At 40.3% G+C, this 23,960-nt stretch overlaps 1 protein-coding gene across 2 annotated transcripts in view; it reads right to left on the bottom strand.

Moving 5' to 3' along the window:
* Positions 1–325: 325 nt before the first annotated feature.
* LOC149167505 (uncharacterized) overlaps positions 326–23,960 on the bottom strand; it is a 310,037-nt gene continuing 286,402 nt past the window's right edge. For both annotated transcript variants that reach the window (XM_089433017.1, XM_089433015.1), the window contains exon 10: positions 326–779. In XM_089433017.1, the coding sequence (XP_089289143.1) occupies positions 672–779 (108 nt within the window). In that variant the 3' untranslated portion in view covers positions 326–671. The remainder of the gene's footprint in view (positions 780–23,960) is intronic.

Below are 23,960 nucleotides of genomic sequence, written 5' to 3'. Positions count from 1 at the left end.
ATTTTATATCATATATATGTCTCTTAAACTGCAAACTTTTCTAAACTTTTACGGATTAAGAAAGATTTATACTTTAAAAAAATTTGATCCCTCTCACGACCTATAAATCCGCACTTAAAATAAATCTATATTGATTTATAACAAAAAAATAATACATTGATTATATCTCTTAATATGTCAAAAATAGTCTCTCACAAATACCAAAACCACTCATTTATAATAGAATATTATTGCTTTCCTCTACAATTTTGTCTATACATTTGCTATGATCAATGTCTAAATATTCTTTTACATCCTAACTTAACATATCTCCAAGTGTGGAAAATTTTGTTTGAGAATGGAAGCACATAGACCTACTCTGAATTTAAATAAAATGTTACAGATATACCATACATATATCATACACAGTAATGATATATTAGCATCTTTAAAAGATATATATGGACCTTCAACAAATCCTTCAATGTAGACACCAAATTACATTAAAATTCATGATGTAATTTTACCATTTTGAAATAGATCAAATCAGACCTGGATTCTGGGCACTTCAGAAACTTTCCTAAACAGGACAACTCTGTTCCCTGGACCTTTCAACTAGCAGTAGATTTCATGAAAAAGACGTCTTTTAGTTGTAGCCTAAACCCTAAACCCTGATGGGAGTAATTGTAAAACTAGGTAACCAAGCACTTGAGATGAAATTTACGTGCTTTGATACGTCCATTCAAAGCAAGGGCTAGAACATCAAATTCTTCTACGAACCAAATTTCAGAGACTGTAGCCTGCCAAGAACCATATGTAACATCGCATTAGCATTTTTGATCAATAACAATGCCCACCAAATACATCAGAATTCATTTACATTAGCAAACTGAAAAACCTACAGTGAATTCGTTTAACAGCAATTGTAAACCTGACTACCACAAAATACATTTCAATTCATCGAAACTTCTTTCATAGATGATGTCGATAATAATATGACATGTCAGATGCATAGAATTCTAAATTATATTTGTGTATATCTAGCAGTATCAAGTTCAATTCTGCAGACAATTGAATGAACAAGCAGTTACTGATGTACACGCATATAAAGCACCTCAGTAGTACGCATATGGGCATCATAGTTACTTAGAACTTTGTCAGTTGCAGAAGGTAATTGTTGAATAAATTAGCAGCTGAGCTGAGCCTATTTCCTGTTTTAATAATTCTCAAACATGCGCAGCATATATAGTTACTGTGTATGCCCTACAAAAATCAATGATCAACGTTCTAATTTCAAAAGATTTTAGAAATGTTTTAATGTTTTTTGTTTTTTTGTTTTTAGATTGAATAACACAATTCATAGTTGAATAATGTAGTATAGGGGCTAATACATGGCAACCACTTCACGTGATTTAAAAATAATTGGACAGGTAAATGTGGATTAGATTTATCTTATTGTACAATATTATATTAAAAAATTATAATGTAAGAAATTGAGTTATGCGTCATTAATACATTATTAAAAAAAAATGGACTCATCTTACAATGTAAAAATTATTTAAAATATTAAATTTAATTTATATCGAATTGTAAATTAATACAACCTATTTCTTAATATTTTCATTTTAAGAGAAGTTTGATAAAAAAGATAGATGAATATTACATCACAAATGGTACCATCTAAAAACTCATATATCACACTTACCAGTGTGATCAATGACACATTATATAAATAAACTAATTATAATAAACAAATAAAATATATTAACAAATGCAATATTGTAACAAGGTAGCAGGGTTCTTTGCCACTTAGTTTAATTACTAAATTTTGAAAGGTATGAAACAACTAGTTATGACTTATATTTGGATAATTATGCTCCAATTTAAAATATTTTTTTTCTTTGTATTATTGATTGTGTAAAAACAATTAAGACTTCTTTTTTGTCTTTCTTTTCTATCTTACTCATATTATTTAATATTGGATGGAAATCATTGAAGTCAACGCATATTATTTCATGTTCTTCATCAATTACAAACAAAAAAATCTAATAGCTATCATTGACCACTGTAAATTTTACTCATCTTCACAAAATAAACTAAAAGCAGGTATAATATAAATTTTACTATGCAAATGTTCACTTAGTTTTTAATATGTTTTGGTGAGATTTTAATCACAGCTTTGTGATGAAAATGAGTAGAATTCCTTTATAAAATAAAACAAGTATTGCATGTAGCTACGTTAGCATTAAGCCACCAAAATCCATATCTATTTAAAAGACCCACCCAAATGATGATTTTATACCATTTATATTTTTATTATGCACTTATAACATGACAAAATACGGAAAGCGTACAATGAAATTATATACCAACATTAGGGAGGATCTTTTAGCCTCCAAGGCATAGTGGAGCCACTCTGGCTATGGAAAGTACCATAGTGCTTGCATGAAAGAGGAAGACGTTGAGATTTGTGACAAGTTGTTTCTCTATGGGCGTTGCCATTTCAAGGTCATTTTTTACAAGATATAATATAGATACACCATTTAATACCATCTATGGAGTCACTTCTGAAACCAAAGAGCTTAGAGCCTCAGATGACAGTGATTTGTTTTATAAATCTACTGGATTCTTAAGGCCATACAACAAGTTTCCCACACAGAAAATAAATTTAGGCACGTTTTGCCAACAAATTGTTGATTTGGGGTAGCATCGAATGTGCTCTAACCATGAAAATTGGTGAAGAGGCTAAAGCCCAAGATCTCCAAGACCCACAAATGGTTTGGAGAAATTCCACCCGGTTAGAGAGATATTAAAATAATTAATATTTTTAATGGGTTCCTAAGTCTAAACTTGGGAAAATAAAAATATTAATGGGTATTAATATAAAACTAGGGGAGAAGGTTCTAAATGACATCGATCAAGCCAAATCTAATCTTAACCATTGATTAGGGACTTAATCTCGGCCGTTGAAAACTCAACAGAAAAAGTATAAGAGGAGGCTTGAGGTTCAGTTGGAGATACACCAAGATTGATCAATCAGTTCAATTTTTTGGAGCAGGGTTTGCTGAGGGAAATCTAACAAGTGATCTGAGTTGCAGCAAGGGGTAGTGAGTGCATAGCAAAGAGGCAGAGATAGTGTTGAAGGACCAGTGTAGAGGTAGAGGAGGCTACGGAAAGCTAGCAGGAGCCACGCAGAGGGCCAGAGGGATTGCACAGAGGCTACCAGGGCTTGCGTGAGTAACGCAGAGGGCCAGAGAGTCTACACAAAGCATCAAAAGGCTGACGCAGAGGCCAGGAGGGCTGAGCAGAGCCTCAGATAGGCATTGGAGAGTTTTTTTGTTGAAAATACCGAGAGGGGGGTGAATCAGTATTTCTTTTTCAATTGTTATTTTACCAGTTAAGACATTTATATTCAGAACACAAGATGAACAACAAGAATAAATGCTTTTATTAATATAATCTTTGCAATAAAATAGATACAATATATATATGATTCCAATCTGTTGCCAAGCACCAACTTGGACTTTTGTGAGGCTCCAACCTCCAGAGCACCAACTCTATTTTGTCAAGGCACCAACCTTGGACTTAGGAGCAACAACTCCCAAGACACCAATCCTTCCAGTTCTGAGGCACCAACCCTCTGCTGCAAATTGTCTAGATCTGCTTTGTCAAGGCACCAACCTTGGATATAGGAGCACCAACTCCAAGTACACCAATCCTTCAAACTTCTGAGGCACCAACCCCAAGGGCTCCAACCCTCTTGTCAAGACATGTTTGATAGTAATGTTCTGCTCTCAGAACTCTTCTTTACTGTGTTCTGTCTATTTACAACTTCACTGTAGTCTCCATGCTACAGCATCAAAGGCAATTAGTCTTCATATGAAGAAGTCTATACAACTCTTGATACTGTCCACACAGAGTCTGCAATAGCCATCATGATCTCTGATAATGTCTCCACACAGCTTTAGTGAGTCTACTATTAGCTGCACTAAGCTCTGATTAATTCATCGTTGGTCTAAGCCTTTCCCAAGTTAGCTCGATCAACAGAGTTGCTCGTCCGTTGGCTTCCTCTTGTCCTGTTGGACCTTCGGCTTCCTCTTGTCCTGCTGGACCTTCGGCTTCCTCCTGTCTTGCTGGACCTACCACTGCCTCTATTTCTTCCAGTTTGCCAACATCTAAACTTTCATTGTTCTCTGTTTTATATGCCTGATACGCCTGACCATTGGCTTCCTCCTTGCTCGCTTGAGCTTCGGCTTCCTCAACGCTCGTTCAACCTTTAGGCTTCCCTCCTCTAGTCGCTTTAGCTTCCTCTGCACTCGCTCGTCCATCTACGCTCGCTTGATTCTTCGGCTTCCCAATCCATGGCTTCCTCTATCTATTTGAGTGTTCCAATACTCACAGGACACGTAAATGCAGAAGAGAGGTCATATTATAATAATATTGCATATTAAAGAAATAAATATATCAGAGAGGCCCCCCTTTTTTTCAATATTCAAAGAATGGACCCAAACCTATCGGAAGCGTTTATTTGACTTTAAGCCCCGGGCAACACATTTATCGAAATCACAGGAATACATGGAAATACACCCTATAAACACATAAGGTCGGACTTCAAATGCATTACGCCCGCATCTATAACTTCATCAGGTCCGCTCCTCCACAACTTTATCGCAATTGGCAGATTTGCACATAACATAGCCAATTCCCTGATACCCGGACGCGATATTATTATAAACTATTTTATAATAACTCCATCGGGTCCATATATATATGTTGCAATCGGCGCTTTCAATGTGGCAAGGCTTTAAGCCTTTAAACCCAGGACCATACAACATATCTTCCGACACGGCGGACGCGATATTACAATAGGGCGCATTACAATGGAGCAGCGGGTCCGCGGTATTATCGCAATCGGAGTTTTAATGTGACAAGGCGTTAAACACTATGATACATAACTCCTGACACGGCGGACGCAATATACCATTAGGGCGTGATATAATAGGACCATCGAATCCGCAACTATATATCGCAATCGGTTGTTTCAATGTGGCATCCCGTTAAGACTTATGATATGATAATTCCGATGAGGTGGACGCGATATGATATTAAACGGTTGTTAATACATCCGTTGGGTCCATAGCTTATCGCATTCGGCAATTTTCCCTTGTTACCTCTCTTCAAGACTTGCGATTGCTGCGGATGCGATATTACAATAGAGCATATTGTTATGGATCCGTAATACATATCGCAGTCGAGGGATTCAATGTGAAACATAATAAAGCGATAAAGCCGCCGATATTGATTTTTCACGGTATTACCTAGCGATCCTCCATCGTTGATCTGCTCACGATCCGACGGTCAACACTTAACCCGATCAACCCAAAACCATCCGTTGATCCTTCACAGTCGATCAACCCGCGCTGGATCCAACGGCCTGCATGAATTTCGGGTAAGCAATTTGCAAGGGAAATAACCATCCGAAAATGTGGTTTCTCTCTCCACCCGAGTGCTACGTGTTGCCCATTGAATGGAATCGGGCGCTCTCCTCTAAATACCACTTACTGCCTAGCGTCCACCCGAAAACCACTGCCACTGTTACAAATCCGCCTTTTGGAATATAACCACGTGCATTCACTTTGACTTTAACCCGATATATGTGGTTATATACTTTAACCTGATATATACTCCTCCGTTCTTTTCTGGTCTGATATGACTCCGCGATGGCTTCCGATGCACTGCTCCAATAGCTTTTCTATGATATTCCTCCGATATTGCATGATATGGCTCCTCTGTTAACTGCTCTTCCGCTGGCTTCTCCTCTTGATGCGTGTTCCTCTTTGTTCCTTCTAATGAACAATATGGCTTCTCTGTTAACTGCTCTTCTGCTGGCTTCTCCTCTGATGTGTGTTCCTCTTCTGATGGCTTCCCTAATGGCTTTGCTCCTTGCCTTCTTGGTCTTGTTTCTTCATGGATCTACTCTGCTTCTCCTTGGCTTCTTTCTCCTGTTTCTTCATGGATCTGCTCTACTGGGCTTCACATCATTGTTTACTGTGCAGAATATTGCCATATTGACATCAATGACAACTTAGATTAACAATCTCCCCCTTTGTTACCGATGGCAATATTCTTCTTCTCTCCCCCTTTGACATCAATGGCAAAGGAGTGCACAAGGACTCCCCCTGTCGAACTGTTACTCTTCTTCACGCATAGTAGATCTTCATGGCTCTGTTACTCCCCCTGTCACAGTGCTCTTCTTTTTACTCAAGATAGAAGGATTGCTGCAACTAGCACATTATCCCCTCTTCATGTCTCAAAACTACTTTATCATGGCTTCAACAATGCTTAGAGATTCTTCACTTCAATGCTTCTAAATAGATTGCAAGTAGCAACACACCAAATGTTGAAGTCCAAGTTTTTATGCTTCAATCCATATTTTGTTGTCTCCACTGTCAGAATTAAGGGGCCTTCATAGTCCGATCAAGAAAATGCCACTGAAATTGTCTTCCTTGCTATCTCTCTTTAGATCAGAGTTCCTTTGTATTTCTGTGCTTCTCCTTAAGTTACTAATCTATATTCAACTGCACAACATTCTCCTTTCTATAGTCTTTTGATGAGCCATCTTTTCCTTGTGTTCTTGTAAAGGTTTCTGCAAGTTATCTCCACTAGTTGATTTTGATATCCAATCTATGACTGTCTTTTAAATTCTTTTTACTGATTGGCATCTTTTTGCAATGCTTCAGTGTTGTTAGATGCTGCCAACTGCTCTTGCTTCATGCTTCATTCCCAAATGTATCTGTTTGTTTGAAGGTTGCCTTTATTTGTGTCCATAATCTACATGTTCTCACATCAAATCCCTAAGTCGAAACATTTTACGTTTGTAATATCGGCACCATAGTTATTTGCTCTATTTCTCTAGTATTAGATGACCTTCTCTATTGCTCCAATTACTACTTAGTGACCAAGTGGAAAACATCTTCAACAACAGTTCAAAGAATAGTTAAGAGATCAATTCTTCAATGGGGTGCTCCTGAGAGATGATCTTTATCAAAGAATGATTGTTAATATAGCTCAATAGGATTTCATAAGGACCCTTTCACGAATAGCTTCTGCAATAATGATCAAGAATCACAGGCTCCCCCTAACTGTATGCATCATCTATTTTGGCAAAGTCTTCCCATCAAATGCTTAGATTGTCAAAAATTAGGTCAATAACATGTGTTGTTGGCTGGAGAGTTCAAGGGACTTTCGGATTGTATTTGCTTCCTTCTCCATACTTGTGTAACTTTCTTCTTTTGCATGGTTCTAGCTTGTGTAAGAGCCAAAGCTAAGTTACAATCACATGCCATATGACCAATGTTATGACACTTGAAGCATTCTACATTGTTCATGAATAAGAATTCATGATTTCTTCCTGCAAAAATGTTCCTTGGAGCTTGTTGGGGACCATAATATCTATCTTTATGATATGGTTGGGGACCATAACATCTATCTTTATGATATGCTTTACAATCTTTTGCCATGTGACCAAAGTTTGTACAAGAATAAAAATAACCATGAAATAAACTTTGGTACCTTGGAGATGGAGATTCCCTTGATGTACTTCTGAAGTCTTTCTGTCTTGAGATCCTTTGATGATAACCATTGCTTCTAGCATCCTTGACATTATCTACATTTCTTCTTGGAGTAGGATTTCTTCCATTGTTGCCTTGATTTTTCTCCTTGCCTTTGTTGGAACTGGGAGCATCACCATTTCTTTCTGGCTTCTTCACATCCTTTTTGTTTGAAGCATTATCATTCTTGTTTGAGGGTTCACCTGCATACTCAAGCCTGATTTATCAAATGGACATATTTGATGGCTGAGCATGTCATCCAAGGCTTGAGAGCTCTTCAAGGTTTTGTTCATCCCTTCAACCTTGTTCTGAGGAAGACAATCTCTTCTTCCAATCCTTCACACTCATTATTCTTCTTAGCAAGTTGTGTCTCAGTTTCTTCCTTGATATGAGCAGCTTCATTTGCTTTTATTTTAAGGGAGATGATATCTGACTTCATTTGCCTTTGCTAGACTGCTCTCCATTTCTTCCTTGATCCTTGTAGCTTTACATTTTTCGGCCTTGAGAAGTTTGATGTTAGATTTTAATTTGAAGATTTCTTCATCATTTGATTTTAGTTGACATATCATGGTGTTTCTCTCCTTTTCTGCTTCATCGACATGTTCTTCTATGATTGCTAATGCTTCCATTGTCTTCTCAGCTCCTTGTGCTAAATTTCTTGCTTCTTGTAGTTGACTTGACAAGGTATCTTCCCGTTTCTTTGCTTTATCCAATTGATTTGTCATGGATATGATTTCTTCATGATGCTTTCTTTTGTTTTGATGAAATTCCTTCTTAAGCTTGGTAAGCTCTTCATCCCTTTCTTGTACTTGAAGCTGGACAAGGTCAACTTTCTTCCTTGTTCGGTCTTGGTCACCACCTAGTGCTTTCTTCTTAAGTTCCTTGTTTTCCTTTTTCAAATTGATAATCTCTTTCATGGCAGCCATAAGTTGAGCGAGGAGATCTTCTACAAAATCTTTTTCATTCTCTTCATCTTCTAGGTCTTCTTTAGCCTTGATGTCATCATTCTCACTTTCAGCTTCTATGACGGGTTCTGGATTTTCTTCTTGAGTTCCATCATCTTCTTGACAGATGGTCATGGTCAATGCTCTTCCGCGGCGTCTCCCATTCTTTCTCTTAGATCTAATCCAATCTATTATTGTTGTAACTCAAGTAACTATTTTAGGCCCACTCATTTAGCATTAAAACTCTCATAGCAAGTTAGTATATGAATCAATTTTACTTTTTTATTTTATTTTATTATGCAAGTTTTCATATGAATTAGAAAGTTTACAAGTGATTTCAATTATGTACCAAATACCTACAAAGTTTGTTAGGTTGACTTTCCATTAAAGATATACCCAAGATGTGTGGAGCGCAGAGTGTCGACTGATTCAAGCAAAGGTCCTTGTTGCCTGTAAAGATATTGAATTTTTATTTCCACCAAGATATTAGTGTTATTGCTCAGATTTTGTTTATTCAGGTTTCAACTCAAAGCTTTGCTTGAAGATTTATTCTCTCATCTCCATAGTGGCATGGTGCTAAATGGTAAGGAGAATTATGGAGAGTGATCCAAAAAGATCAAACACACTCTCATCTTCAATGATATGTGTGATAGCATCTGTGAAGGAAAATTTGTCACTCACAAAGAAGAGGAGGACAATGAACCTAACAAACTTACAACATACAAAGAACTAGCCACATGGATGAACAAAGACAAGAATGCAGGTGTTGATTATTGCACAATAAGCAAAGAGGTGATCCACCAGTATATAGTTTCCAGTAAAGGTTCTTATAGTGTTCTAAAGAAATTAAAGGATTTGAATGACTCACATAGAGCTTGAACTTGTAAAACTGTTGGTGGAGCTCTTTAACCTAGAGTTAAAGGATGATGATCCCATGGCTTTAACCTCTGAGATGAAAGCCATCATATATGACATAGATGCCACTAGAGTGAAATACAGATCTTCCTCTCATAGCTTTCATCAAAGCCCTCTACCTTACAGAGTCGTGCCACCTTGAATCCCACTAAAGTCTATCATGTTTGACTCCTCAATTGAAAAAGTTGCAAAATGTGAGAAAGCCTTTGGCAAGAGGAAGACAACAGCTCAACCCATTGGACAGACTATGTGCATTGGGAAGAATCAATCACATAACTCTTCTAGAGGAAATGAAAATAAAAGAGGGCATGGAAGAAAGAATTACAAAGGAAGGGGGTACACACAACAAGGTGAGAGATTAGATCTTCATTCTATTCATTATGGCAATGATAGACATGATGTAATGACATGCAAAATCCCCTAGCAAAAAGACAAAAAAACAAACAAGACTAGAAAGGAGACAAAGGTAAACCACCAAGTCCAATGAAAGGTAAAGCACCTGAATCTACTCATTATATTGCTTCCCATTGCCATAATGGAGTAATTGAAGATTTGTTTCATACTTCATTTGCTTCTTAGAGAGATGGATGGCTACTTGAGACAAGTGAAACATGCCACATGACCTTCCAGAGAGACTTATTTGAACATTTTAGGGACAATGTAGATGGTATAATGTATTTTGCAGATAAATCAAATCTCAAACCTTTAGGAATTGGCACCATCAGGCTTAAATTTCCAGGATTCTCGGATTTTCTTTTGCATGATGTGCTTTATCTTCCAAATCTGCGAAGGAACTTCTTGTCCCCTAGGCACATTTGACAACAAGGCCACTCCATTCATATCTTTGGTGGAAAACTTGAAATAAGGAAGGCATTTGACAACATGGTTGTCATCAGTGTTGATAATTTTGGCGATTTTTTGCGAAATATCACGATATTTGCGATATTTTCTGGCAAACGATATCTCGGCTGCAAAATATCGCGATATTTTCTGTTTTGAAAATGTCACGCAATTTTCAAAATACCGCTAAAATATCGCGTGACAATGCAAAAAATCGTCGAGTGCGCAGGGGTCGAGCTACAAAAGTTTTTTTTGTGGTTTTTTTGTCATTTTGCTTTGTTGGTCTTGGAGAAGGAAGGGGAAGAGCTTTGTGGAGGTTTTCAAGGAGGGATTGAGGATCAAACAACCATTATCATCACCAAACAAAAATATTTTGCAGATCAAAGATTTAAGATCATCGAGACAAACTTCATTTCTTCCATTAACAGGTATGTTCTTAAAAACCCCTACATTAATGATTTTCTTCATAGATTTAAGGTTATGTTTGCTTGCCTCCTTGCCTACCAACATTTTGCTTCTTTGTTGTCTTCCCATTTGCTATGATTTTCATGCCCGTGAGCCAATGCAAGAATTTTCTCCTTATTTGGACAACAAGCTTCATTTTTTTTTAACTTTCTTATGCACCATTTTATTGCCATTTTTCATTGCAACTAACATAGTAAAAAAATTATTTTTTAAAATGAGGTGGCTGTTATTTTTTGTGTACAGTGGTTTAATGCCAATTTTTTTGTTTTTCTTGTGCCCTGGACTTGAATTAATCCACTACAAATATGCCAAAGCCCTTGGACCCATTTTGGGAGCATGGAGAACCTGATGGTGGGACAAATTGGGCATATCTAACATGCAAATTGTGTGGGGACAAGATGACAAGAGGGGTTATGCGATTGAAATACCATCTGGCTAAACTCCGTAGACATGATGTCGGGCTTCGTTTGGAATCTAGTGTGGAGCTTATGCAAAAATCTCTTGAAGCAATTCATGAAAAAGAAAGAAAGAAAGAAGAGGCGGAAAGAAACAAAGCTAAACGTGCAGGTAAATCTTTTGGGATATCTTCTTCCAATTTTGAGGCTAAGGGTAGTGGGAGGGTCTCCACAGCATCACATGCTAGTGCTAATGTTATTGGGAGTGGGAGGTCATCCTTTTTTGTTCCACAAACCGGACATGGAGCACAATATTACATAAAATCATTTGTTAAAAAAAGGAGAAGTGAGAAGCAGATAGAGTTATGGGGAGGTGTCTTTTCTCGAGCAACTTACTTCTCAGCATCACCAAAACCAGTTCATTTTGGCAACCAATGTGTGATGCTATTGCTATTGTGGGCCCAGGGTACAAAAGTGTTATTTCTATTGTGGGCCAATCCTTCAAGCAGAAAAGCAGGACATCAACTCTAGATTGGCGGAGTTGAAACAGATATGGAGGGTGTCTAGATGCACAATGATGTCGGATGGTTGGAAAGATGGGAAGGGTAGGACCCTTCTAAATTTCTTGGTACATTGTTCTAAAGGTACCATGTTTATTAAATTAGTGGATGCATCAGCACATAAAAAAGAAGAAACATTGATATGTGAGTTGTTAGAGGGGTTTGTCTGGGAGATTGTTGTGCAGAATGTGATGCAAGTCATAACAAATAATGCAACTAATTATGTTTTTGTCAGCAGGATTCTTATGGAGAGGCACCGCACATTGTTATGGACTCCATGTGCAACACATTATATCGATTTGTTGCTTGAGGATATGGGGAAACTCTCCTTCATCAAGGAGGTGATTGATATGGCTAGGAGCGTCCCCAAGTTTATATACAACCATGCTTTTGTTCGTACTACGTAGCCTCATGAGGAGATACACTAGAAACAAGGAGTTGCGACATCATGCAATCACACGTTTTTCCACCAACTTTATTACTCTTCAGTCTTTGCTTCGATTCCAATTTGAGTTGAAGCAAATGTTTGTTTCTGATGAGTGGCGTGATTGTAGATATAGTAGGAGACGGAATGGGAAAGCCATTGCAAAAATGGGTATGCTGACACATTTTGTCAGGGAGTAGAAGAAGTGTGCTCAGTTAGTGAACCTATGGTAAAGGTTATGATATTGGTAGATGGGGAGAAGCCAACAATGGCTTATTGTTAAAATTGGCAACTAGGGCTAAATTCCACTTTGGGCAGCTCCTTTGAAGAAGATAAGCGTGGCAATGAATTCCTCCTTTCGAGAGGACCAAAATCAATGTAAAGATCACAAAATTTGGATAAGGAAAAATATAACTATGAAAGTAAGCCCACTTGTGTAATTTATCAAGGTCGGCTTGGGGTTAATTTAATCAAGTGGAACCACTCTCCATCTCCTATAAAAAGAAGTGTTCTCCAACCTCATTATATACATCTTCAACACATAACTTTCTGTCTGAAATTGTCACAGAAGGAAGGATGGCACCAATGAAGGAGGAAGGGCTAGTTTGTCACCATTGCAGGGCTATTTGTTAGGCCGATATCTTAAAGCAGGAGGCCGAGGCTGTTAGGGGCCAGTCTGGGATAGTTTGAGCATTGTTCAAGCATCGTTTTTCTTCTTTTTTAGACTGAGATCCTATAGAAAGGCAACCACAGGCTTAAGGGCTGTTTGGAGGAAGTTTGTGGGCTGTTTTGTAAAGGGTTTCTATTGTGAAGGTGGGTGCAGCACTGGGAGACTGTTTCAGGCAGGCCGCAGGCCTAAATGAACTTGGACAAGGGTCAAAATGGTAAGAGTCTACCCAGGGAAGACTGCAGTCTTTGTGTTAATCAGCATGTGGCTCTTGTGGCTAGCTTAAGGGTTGAAACAAGCCCAGATCAACCTCAGACTATGGACAGAATTACTAGAAGAGTAGTCACAGTCTTCAAAGCAGGTCTGGAGGCAAGTAGAGCAGTTGTAGCAATCAACAAATAAACCCTAACCAGAAGAATGTCTACTGTTGAAGAAGTCCGAGTTCATAAGAGACTAACTTTCCAATGCCATGACCATCGTTGACCATTGGACGGGGCACAAATTCGTTTGTTGTTGACAGAATGCCAGAATTGCATTATTGTTTGGGCCACCTACTTATTTAAGGGCAGTAATATTGTACTCTCTCTCTGAACATTTGATATTGATAATAAGAAGAATTGATCAACGGTTTTCCCCATCTTGGGGTTTTTCCCTAGCTTGTTCCAATTTTGTGTTCTCTTGTCTTGGCTTGTCTTCTGTGTATATGGTTTAAGTTCTTTCTTCAGTTACTATCAATATAAAAATGGCTTATGTGATTGCAATGAAAATGTAAATTGGGATAATATGGATCATTAAAGTAATTGACCTAAGCAAAGAACATGTTAACAAAGAATTAACATGGTATCAGAGCACAGACGAGGACAAGCCCAAGCTAGAGTAAGAACAATGCAATGCCTAATCTTCTGTGCATTTCTCTCAGGATGAAGTATCTGTAATTTTGCTAGGTATTTTTTCAGTGATTTAAAGGCTGTGTTGACTATGGTTTTCAGAGGCACGATATTTGCAAAAGCGAAGTTCTTTGTGACACAACTTATGTAGAAATCTAAGCCTATTTAAGACATATCACCCCTGTGCATGCGAGTTGGAGCTAAAGGCTTTTCTGAGGCATATTCCTTGTCCAGGATGAATTTTGTACCACATGTCAAGAGTCTCTCTGGGATGAAAGGTACCTCTGCAGCTTACAACTTAAGGTTGCTCGGCCTCAGTTTCAATCACTTCAACAACGGCTTGTGTAAATCAAGAGAATCTGGTTCTGTTCTCTTGTAATGGATTTGCTGATGATGATTTGAAGGTCTCTCGACCTTCCTCAGAACAAAGGTTTGATTACATTTTCGGCCCTCCATTTCAGAGCTATATCACTTGCATTTAAGGTCTGGTTGAGATATCATTTCAGAGATATCGTGACGCTGATCCTATGGAGAAAAAGATATGTATGTAATCCCTATTTGTTGAAGATCTACTTAGGCACTACATATTGAATAAATCTTGGTAACTGGCATTCCAATCACAAATTATAATTATTGTCACTAAGCATGGAAATGAAGAGAAATTGCTGAAGAATCTTACCACATATATCAAACAGATTGAGACAGGGAGTACTATTCTCATGATTTCTTCTTTCAGGAACAAAAAGTTAATCCTTTCTCATAACCCTTCCTCAGCACTCAGCAAGAATGGGGTCCCATCTCTATCCAAGTAAATCCAAATTTGAATACGGATGTTACAAGGTAAAATGGAAGCACAACCAATCAATTTAGAACATAATCCATTGATAGCATGGTGTAGTTACTTTCTGATAAAGGATCAAGTAAATATACTATTCCACCTGAAGCTGCAATTCAACCAATCTGATCCTGAAAATCAACGGTGCTCTTCTTAATACCTTATTACATTTGCACGCCTTAGCATGATCTCTCTGGCATTCATTGTACTTACTTATATGGGTGGTAGTGTAGTTGTGCTACTGGTGCAAGCTCGATTATCACTTTTGGCATTGTGTTATCTTCGCTATGGTAAGGGTGTTTTCCGTATAAAATAGCCATAATATGCCCCCAGGGGTACTCCATTCTTATAGGTATGCTTGCCGCATATTGGTTCACTGTGCTTCCAGGTGCAGACAGGGGTGCTCTTTGTTGCAATGGCAATTTTATCGCATTATTGTTGTTCAGGTTCCTGGTGCTCCTCCAAAAATTTCCGTAGAGCTTGTTTTGTTTAGAGATGAGAATATCTCTGCTTCGAGTTACCAGGCTCTTCAGTTACGACATCGGCTTCTTCTTGCATCGTAAGCTGCCATAAAAAACTTACCTAACCAAAGATCTAATAGACTGGATGCCTCTTCCATCCATGCAAAGGATAGAAACTGTGGAATCCTCATCTGTGTAAAGAGTAGAAGCTTGGAAATCCCTGAGGTGTGTATGAAAGAGACTGGTGGGTTTGGGATCTGCATTTTGGAAAAGATTGAATCCATGGGACGATGAGCGTACTGTCTCTGATTATGTGTTGACTTGCTACCATTTGGAGATTCTTTTCATATTTCATAGTAAATGTTTCAGAGGAGAGATGAATCAAGAGGTTCTGAAAAGGAATTGTCTCCCTAGAAAACCACCTGGTGACGACTTCTACACTTGCCCATTGGAAATTGGATTGTTGAATCAAACTGATAGTGGGCAAAGGCCAGATCCATTTCCCCGGGCCAATGAGGAATCTACAGAAAATCAAAGACAATCTGAGATGTCAGTAGATCCAGAGAAGTACTCCAAATCGATTGTTCTTACCAGAAGAGCAAAGAATGTTGATTTAATTGTTTGCAGAGTTCCAGGAATTAACAGGGTAACTTTAGTGTACAATCCTCTAATGACTTGTTATATTTGCAATGGTCTTACAAAGAAGGCACTGTCAGTATTCAAAGACATGAAGAGGGATGCAAATTGTATCCCCACTATTGTAACCTACAATATACTCTTATCTACATTTGGGCATTCAATGGAAATGGTTGATCAAGCAATTAAGGATGCAGGGCTCTCTCCCACTGCCCATACTTATAACACACTCATTGATGGTTTTGTGACTGCTTGGATGTGGGATGAAATGGACAGCACTCTCACAAGGTGAAAGTATGCTCTGTAAAGTCCAATAAGTCCACTTATTCTTTATTGACGAGAGGCTATGCACATTCAGGACAAATGAAGAAAATGGAGGACGCTTTTTGGGTGAACAAATAAGTCATATCGAGGTGCCCATAATTCGAGCCATGATCTGTGCATTTTCTAAAAGTACCGATTAATTCAGTTTATACCTGAAAAAGGTTATAGGTTTTGGTTAGATGTAATTTTAATAAGAGCCTATGTACATGCAGACCTTACTGTGAATCCTTATAGTCATTATAGTACTCAAATGTTGGTACTGCTACAGTATAGCCAGGACAGTTGATAGTGAATACAGATCAACAGGATTGGAATGGTACTTGAAGAAAAGGCAAAAGCCCAAACCTTGGAGAAAGATTTGAAAGAATCCCTGATTTCCTACCCAAAAGGATAAGATCATGATAGGATCCTATTGGTTATTGAACCTTATAACTGAGGATGAAGCTCTTTTGAAGACTACTGTTGGGTTTAAAATAAAAAAATGAAAGATTACATATTCAGGACTTGATAAATATCTGATGGAATAAAGGTATGTCTATGACATTTGGTTTTATGAGCAGTTCACCTCTAACATGAATGTCTTATCTCTTCAGTCTCAGAGGGAGTTATCTGTTGAACCCTGCTCGCAAGTATAGCAAAGGACATTCCTGTTTATTGGAGAGCACTGCCAGGATCATGGCTTTAATAAATTATCTACAAACTCGATGGATACCTTTCACCTTAACAAGGGAAAGTCTAATCATATGAAATATTGTAGAACCAACTCTAGAAAGACAAGCTTAGGTCTCCCTAAGTAAGAGGGAGTAAGAACAGTTGAGTATTTTCTTTAACAAGATTTGGTATCCTCAATATAGAGAAGACAGAGGATTGCTAAGTGCTGCTAAGATCTATGCTGCTAGAATAGCTAGTTGTAAGTCAGTATATCTGTAGAAGCTCTTTAGTGAGCTGTGTGCCTTCATATATACATCTATATGCTGTTGGGTGGAGCAATGAGGCTCCTATTGACGAACCAGTCATCAATATTATCACCAAGATCTAGTCTTGGTTTTCAAAGAGCAACCTGGCACAATTCCCTATATGAAGGGATCTTTTGTTGGGTTGAATGTTGAGCTCTGGGAGCCCCTGGGAGCCTAGGGCACTTTGTGAATCTACATGCGACCATAGGATGTCGTTTCCTTTCCCTATGAGTTCGCTATGTACAGGATGTGGTTCGTCCTTTCCCTGTACATGTTTAGCCCAGCGAGAGATGCATATACGCATCTATCAGTTGTCACATATGGACATGTCGGTGGGACGTGGTTCATCCTTTCAACACATGTAGGATGCTCGTTCCCTGTGATCAGTGGTTGACATGTAGGTGGGATGTGGTTCATCCTTTCCCCAAGTGTAGGATCCATCCTACGATTGTTTATTGGCATGCATGTAGGACGTGGTTCATCCTTTCCCTACTATCGGTGGTTCTTATGTGCATAAGATGTGGTTTATCCTTTCCCTATGATGGTTGTGTTTTTGGGCAAAGGACACATACATAGGGTGAGTGGTTCACCTTCCCCTATGATGGTTGACATGTGTGTAGGGTGAGTGGTTCAACTTCCCCTACGGTTGATGAGATATGCATAGGAAGGGTGGTTCACCTTCTCCTATGGCATATGGGAAGGATGAGTGGTTCACCTTCCCCTGCGGATGCCCCAGTATACATCCAACCCATGTAGTCCGGGACTTAAGGGAAGTACCTCTCATCTGACAAATGAGTTGGAAAAGGACAATAGGGACCATAGCAATACAAATGGATGCATCGTTTACTGTCGTATTCCCAATGTCTAGGATGCATGATGTTCAACAAACTTGATCACTTGGGATCAAGTTTGATTACGGTTTTTCACATGGTTATGTGGACTGACTTTTGTCAGTGAAGAGTGGTAAGGTCTTGTGACTCACTCTCAATCGATTCTTCTTCATTATCTATATTAGTGTTCAACAGAGTTGAGATGGGATGCAGAGATCGTTCATGATGACAGGATGGCATGAATTGGTAGGTGGAAGTCTCCCTAGTTGAGAGGGAGTGTTAAAATTGGCAACTAGGGCCAAATTCCACTTTGGGCAACTCCTTTGAAGAAGATAACTTTGGCATTGAATTCCTCTTTTCGAGAGGACCAAACCGACCTAAAGATCACTAAATTTTGATAAGGAAAAATATGATTATGAGGGCAAGCCCATTCATGTATAATTTATCATGGTTGGCTTGGGGTTAATTTAATCAAGTGGAACCCCTCTCCATCTCCTATAAAAAGAAGCATTCTCCAACCTCATTATACACATCTTCAACACCTATCTTTTTCTCTGAAATGGCCGCAGAAGGAAGGATGGCACTAGCGAAGGAGGAAGGGCTAGCTTGTCACCATTGTAGGGCTATTTGTTGGGCTGAGATCTTAAGGCAGGAGGCCAAGGCTATTAGGGGCCAGTCTAGGATAGGCCGAGATCCTTTAGAAAGGCAGTCGCAGGCTTGAGGGTTGTTTGGAGGAAGTATGTGGGTTGTTTTGTGAAGGGTTTCTATTGTGAAGGTGGGTCGTAGCACTGGGGGACTGTTTCAGGCAGGTTGCAGACTTAAATGAGCTTGGACAAGGGTCAAAAGGGAAAGAGTCCAAGGTTGCGGGGGAACGCCTCCCCCCCCCCTCGATCCCACTCCCAATCCGCGCTCTGGTCGAGAGCGCGCTCCCTAACAAAAAAAATCGTTCCATTTTTTTTCCAATTCGACTTAGGGAGCGTTGCTCCCATTGCTCCAAGAGCGATTTTTCCAACCCGAGAGAGTGTTGAATTTTCTAAGTCCATCCGTTAGAAAATTAACTTGTATTATGTTGGTTTATTTCTTCTACTTGTTTAAATTCTGTTAATTTTAAGTATGTTCTATGCTTAGAGCAATTTATTTCAATTTTCACAGTTAGCTCAATATCTTTTCCACATTAGCAATCACATCAGCATTAAAGTAAATTGCAGATAGAAAATAAACATAGGTCGCAGAAGACAAGCCAAGACAAGAGGACACAATATGTCGCGCTAGCCAGGGACAAACCCCAATGTGGGGAAACCCTTGATCAATTCTTCTGATATGTTCTTCAATAGTTCAGCAGAGAGAGAGAGAAAGTACATATACAATAGAAGTCAACACTTTGACTTATCTAAGTAAGAGCATAGATCATCTCTAAGTAGATGATACATGAGGTCTCTGAACTCAATTGAAGACATGTTGCTTCAACTGATTCTCCTAGGTCACTCCATCACCATGCATTGTGTTGTACATCGTCATCATGCTCCACCTCATTGTGCTGCACCATGTTGCACCCATCATCATTATGCTGGACCTCATTACCATACTGTTGTACCTTATGCTGCACCTTCCTGTACTGCAACATCTTGTTGTACCTTATCATCTTGTTGCACTCACTAGTGTTGCCTCATATTGTACCTCATTGTACTACATCATGTACCATTGTTGTCCCATGTGCCATTATTGCACCATGTTGCCACATTGTTGTCCCATGTGGCATGTTGTACCATGTTACCATGTTGTTGTCCCATGTACTTGCAACATCATGCTTGCCACCATGTGCTTATTGCACCTTGCCCAATGTGCTTGCAGCACCATGCTTGCCAGCATGTGCTTGCTATACCTTGCTTACCGCACTTCTGTCCCAATTGACTATTGTTGCACCATGTCATAGCATTGTCCCATTAGTATTGTTGTTGTCCCAATTGACTATGCTGCACCATGTCATAGTGTTGTCCCAATTGTATTGTTGTTGTCCCAATTGTGCCATGCCATAGCTGTTGTCCCAATTGTATTGCTGCTATCCCAATTGTGCCATGCCATAGCTATTGTCCCATCTTCCCTTGCTACACCATGTGACCTTGCTGTCCTATCTTCCTTGCTGCCAACACACCATACAAACGCTGCTGATTGTCACTTCATTACTGCTGTAATTTCTGGGACTGGTTAGGGCACACAACAGTCCCTAACCGTCCTCAAATCTGGCCCAGAATTGCCCTCATGAAATGCGGCCTATGCTAGTGTAAACCCTCTGCCTCCACACTGAAGATGAGAGTATAACATGACCCCAAAACAGCCCACATTGTCCCATGTATCTTTGTTGTAGCTTACAGCCCACACATCAAACCCAAACAACCCTCCTCTGCCTCGGCCCTCTAGGAAGATATCTCGGCCCTCCTAACAGCAACTCGGCCTTCACATATGACCCTGAAACAACCTCCAAAAACCCACGTTGTTCGGTCTTCCTTACTGCGGCTAGGGTAGGATAGATCTGCGTATTTGGGCAGCATGAATAGGTCTTCTTCACCGTGCTATGTCTCTCCTTTAGGCAGCGTAGAGGGCAGGTTGGGCAACATATAGAATCAGGGGTCTTCTCCCTTGGACTGCAGCTAGATCATCCACTTTAGGACTGCGGCTAGGGCATCCTTTAGGACTGCGGCTAGGGCATCCTTCTCCTAGATTTCTCTTCCACTAAAACCCAAAGCGAGTGGAGAGAAAATCAAGAGAGAAGTGTGTGTGAAATGACTCTCAAGTCATCTCCTTTTATACTAAAAGATTGAGCACATGTGGGGGTTATTTGGTTGTTGGCCGACCTTGACAATTACCTTGACGAATTGTCTTATAACACAAATAAATTCATAACTCCATGAATACTTATCGGAATCGGATGATTTTTAGATCAATCCTACACCTCTCGATGGGAGGGATCCAAGAAAAATATCAGTTGCCATAAATAAGATGACCGACATGGAGTTTGGCCCTGGTTGGAAATTTTAACAAATTCGAACAAGTTATTTAATACATTTAAATACCGAAATAAACAAAATACAATCACAACATCTACAAATCATCAACTGAAAGAAAACAAGCACACAAGTGACACTGTCATTTTTGGACAAATGTCCCCAGAAAAACCCAATGCAAGAAAACTGATGCAACTATTCAGAGGGTTATATTATTATGTAGTCTATCTGAGTACAACTGGGTGCCTAACCGACTCACCCGATAGAGAAAAATACACAGCAGCAATACCTCTATATCCGGAAACAGGTATTCAAAAAACTTTTCCACGAAACCCTCTCCGACACAACTGAAACTCAACGTTGTTCCTTCTGGCCTTTACGTCAGCCTTCTGCTGACCTGCGTCAACCCCAAAACCCTCTGCTTCAACCCTCTAAGGCACTACGCAGCCTCTGGGACCCTCTGCGTCACTGCAACAGCCTCTGCATGGATGGCGCAGTCCCTCTGGCCTTTGCGCTGTCTCTGCTGGGCTCTGCGTAGCCTGGACTGGCTGTTGCTCGCTCTCTCTGCTTTTGCATTGGTCTCCCATTATTGTCTCTGCCTCTCTGCCTCGTACTCACTGCCCCTTACTGCTGATCATTGATTCAACTTTGCTTAGCAACCCCACTCTAGCAAAATAAATCACTGATCACTCCGGTGTGTTCTCCAACTAACCCTCAAGCCTCCGCTTATACTTTTCTCGTTGGTCCTTCAAAGGCCAAGATTAATTCTCTAATCAATGGCTAAGATTAGATTTGGCTTCATCCATGACTTTTGGAACCTTCTAACCCAGTTTTATATTAATACCCATTAATATTTTATTTTTCCTAAGTTTAGACTTAGGAACTCCATTAAAAATATTAATTATTTTAATATCTCCCAAATCGGGTACAATCTGTCCAAACCATTTCTGGTCTTGGAAATCTCATGTTCTTTAGCCTCTCCACCAATTTTCATGGCTAAAGCGCATCGGATGCTACCCAAAATCAACACTCACTCTTAGCAAAGACTGTGCTCTAGTAATACTCCTTACTAAGCATCACCCTGATTATCACCATCGGTCCCTATGCTGATGCTAGGCCTCCCCGCCCAACATCCTTTGCACTGCTGCATCGTGTACTGCTGCCCATGGCCCTGCCACTGCAACTGTTGCATCTGTACAGTAGCTCCCCTGCATCCGTGTTGTTGTTGGTCCATCCTCCCACCACTGCATCTGCACTGCATCCCTGTTCATCATGCTACATCATGCTATTGCACTACAACTCAGTTACTGAGAAGTAAGTAACTGATCCACCCAACTTCTGACATCCCTGTCAGGCTAGAAACACTCCCGATGCTGAAGCTCTCTCTGCCGCTAACAAGTGCTCCCTCTACTGACCTTTGCGATGCTGCAACAACTCCCTGCCGTTGCACACTTCTTTGTGCCATCTTGCACTGGTGCAATGCTCTCGTGCCTCTCGCACTGTTGCCACTTGCTAGCCTCGCTTTGTCCCAGGACTCTTGCATTGTAGCACCCTCTACCGCTTCATCCACATCTGTCTCTACTGACATTCGTCAGTCCTGCTACTCCTTTTCGAGGCTCCCATAACAAGGTATAATCCAAGAGGTTGGGTACCTCAAAGGATCCTGCCCCTCATCGCCTGTAGTCTTCCTAACTACAACTCGATGTCTCCCCACTTCTTCTCAAGTGGCACATGAGCACTCATGGCACAATTGTCATCCTCCTCGACTTCTTTCTTCGCCTTCACTGGCATTGCCTTCGAGTTAGAAGTCTCTCCCTTACTCTTCTTCCTTGGAAACTAGTTCGCATAGTGACCCAGTTCCCCAAAATGGAAGCACTTGACCTTGGAGAGGTCCTTCTTCTTCCTCTTCCCCTGCTTTCCTGCAGATGCTAGAGCCGCATCCTCTTCCTCTTCCTTCTTGATTCTGACCCCGTTGCCGCTACTTCCTACCTTGGTCAGCCATCTAATCTCTTCTTGACGAAGAGCCGCCCATAGTTCTTCCCAATCCGGAAGACTTGTCATGCCCAGTATGCTCTGGACAAATGTCTCCCAATCCTTGGAGATTGCGTTAAGTGCAGTCCTTACCATCAAATCCTAATCCGGCGTGGCCCCTATGGAAGTTAGCTAGTCACAGATCTCCTTCAACCGACCAAGGAAGAAATCTATCTGCTCTCCCTTCTGCATCTGGTATGACCTTAGCTGATTCTCCAGGAGCATCTTCTTCTGCACGAAAGTATGTTGGTACAATGTCTTCAAAGTGTCCCACATCTCCTTTACCGTTTCCTTCTTGGCAATATGTGGGACCACATGATCCTTGACCCCATCAAGGATGATACACTTTGCCTTAGCCATTTCCTCCTTGTACCTTTCATTAGCTACTGGGTCAACTGGGATAGCCATCACCCTCAAGGCGAAGCCATTGATACGATGTCTGTCTAGAATGGACAAGATCCTGGCCTTCCAGACCACAAAGTTGGATGCTCTGTCCAGCTTGTCCTGATCTCTCGGCCCATTCACGGCCATCTTGCTGCTCTTCTATCGACTCTTCCAAGTCTCTCTACTTCCCACCTGGAAATTCTCGGTTCGACTCCTACTGATTCTCTCTACTTCCCGTCTGGAAATTCTCCGTTCGACTCCTCTGAGTCTCTCTACTTTCCATTTGGAAGTTCTCTTTTGGACTCCCTCTGAGTCCCAATTTCCCTCCTGGAAATCCTTCTGCCAATCTATCAAGTTGCTCCTCTCATATCGTTTGTGCAACTGAACACCGATTCAGATTCCTTGGCTAGAAATCTGCCTCGGCAGCAACTCCCTCTACCTTGGTCTTTCCCTGTTAAGTATTGTTCTAACCACAGTACCCCACCAGCTTCGCTCTACAAATTACCCACAGCCTCCTATGCCCCAGCAACTAAAGGATTGAGCCTCTTGCCTCTGCGCAATCCCGACACCAGCAAAGCAGCTCCCTCAGGCAACTACGTCAGCACACCTAGCCTCTGCATGGCTCTGCGTGAGCCTGTTTTTGCCCTCCTCAGCCTCTGTGCTGCCTCTCTCTAGCCCAGACTGATGACGCAGTCCCTCTGTGTCACTCCTTCCTCTGTCGCTTTCTGCAAGGATCAGCTTTGTCACTTGGGACAACTGAACTACTGCAAAAGCTCTACTAAGATGATGCCTTCATTTTTCCTGTGATCGGCAAC

The sequence above is a fragment of the Pinus tabuliformis genome, chromosome 5_1, assembly GCF_031772625.1.
Source record: "Pinus tabuliformis cultivar Carrire ecotype Pingquan chromosome 5_1, CPIR1, whole genome shotgun sequence".
NCBI lineage: Eukaryota > Viridiplantae > Streptophyta > Pinopsida > Pinales > Pinaceae > Pinus > Pinus tabuliformis.
Note: the sequence above shows the minus strand (reverse complement) of the source record. Positions and strands in the feature narration are given on the sequence as shown.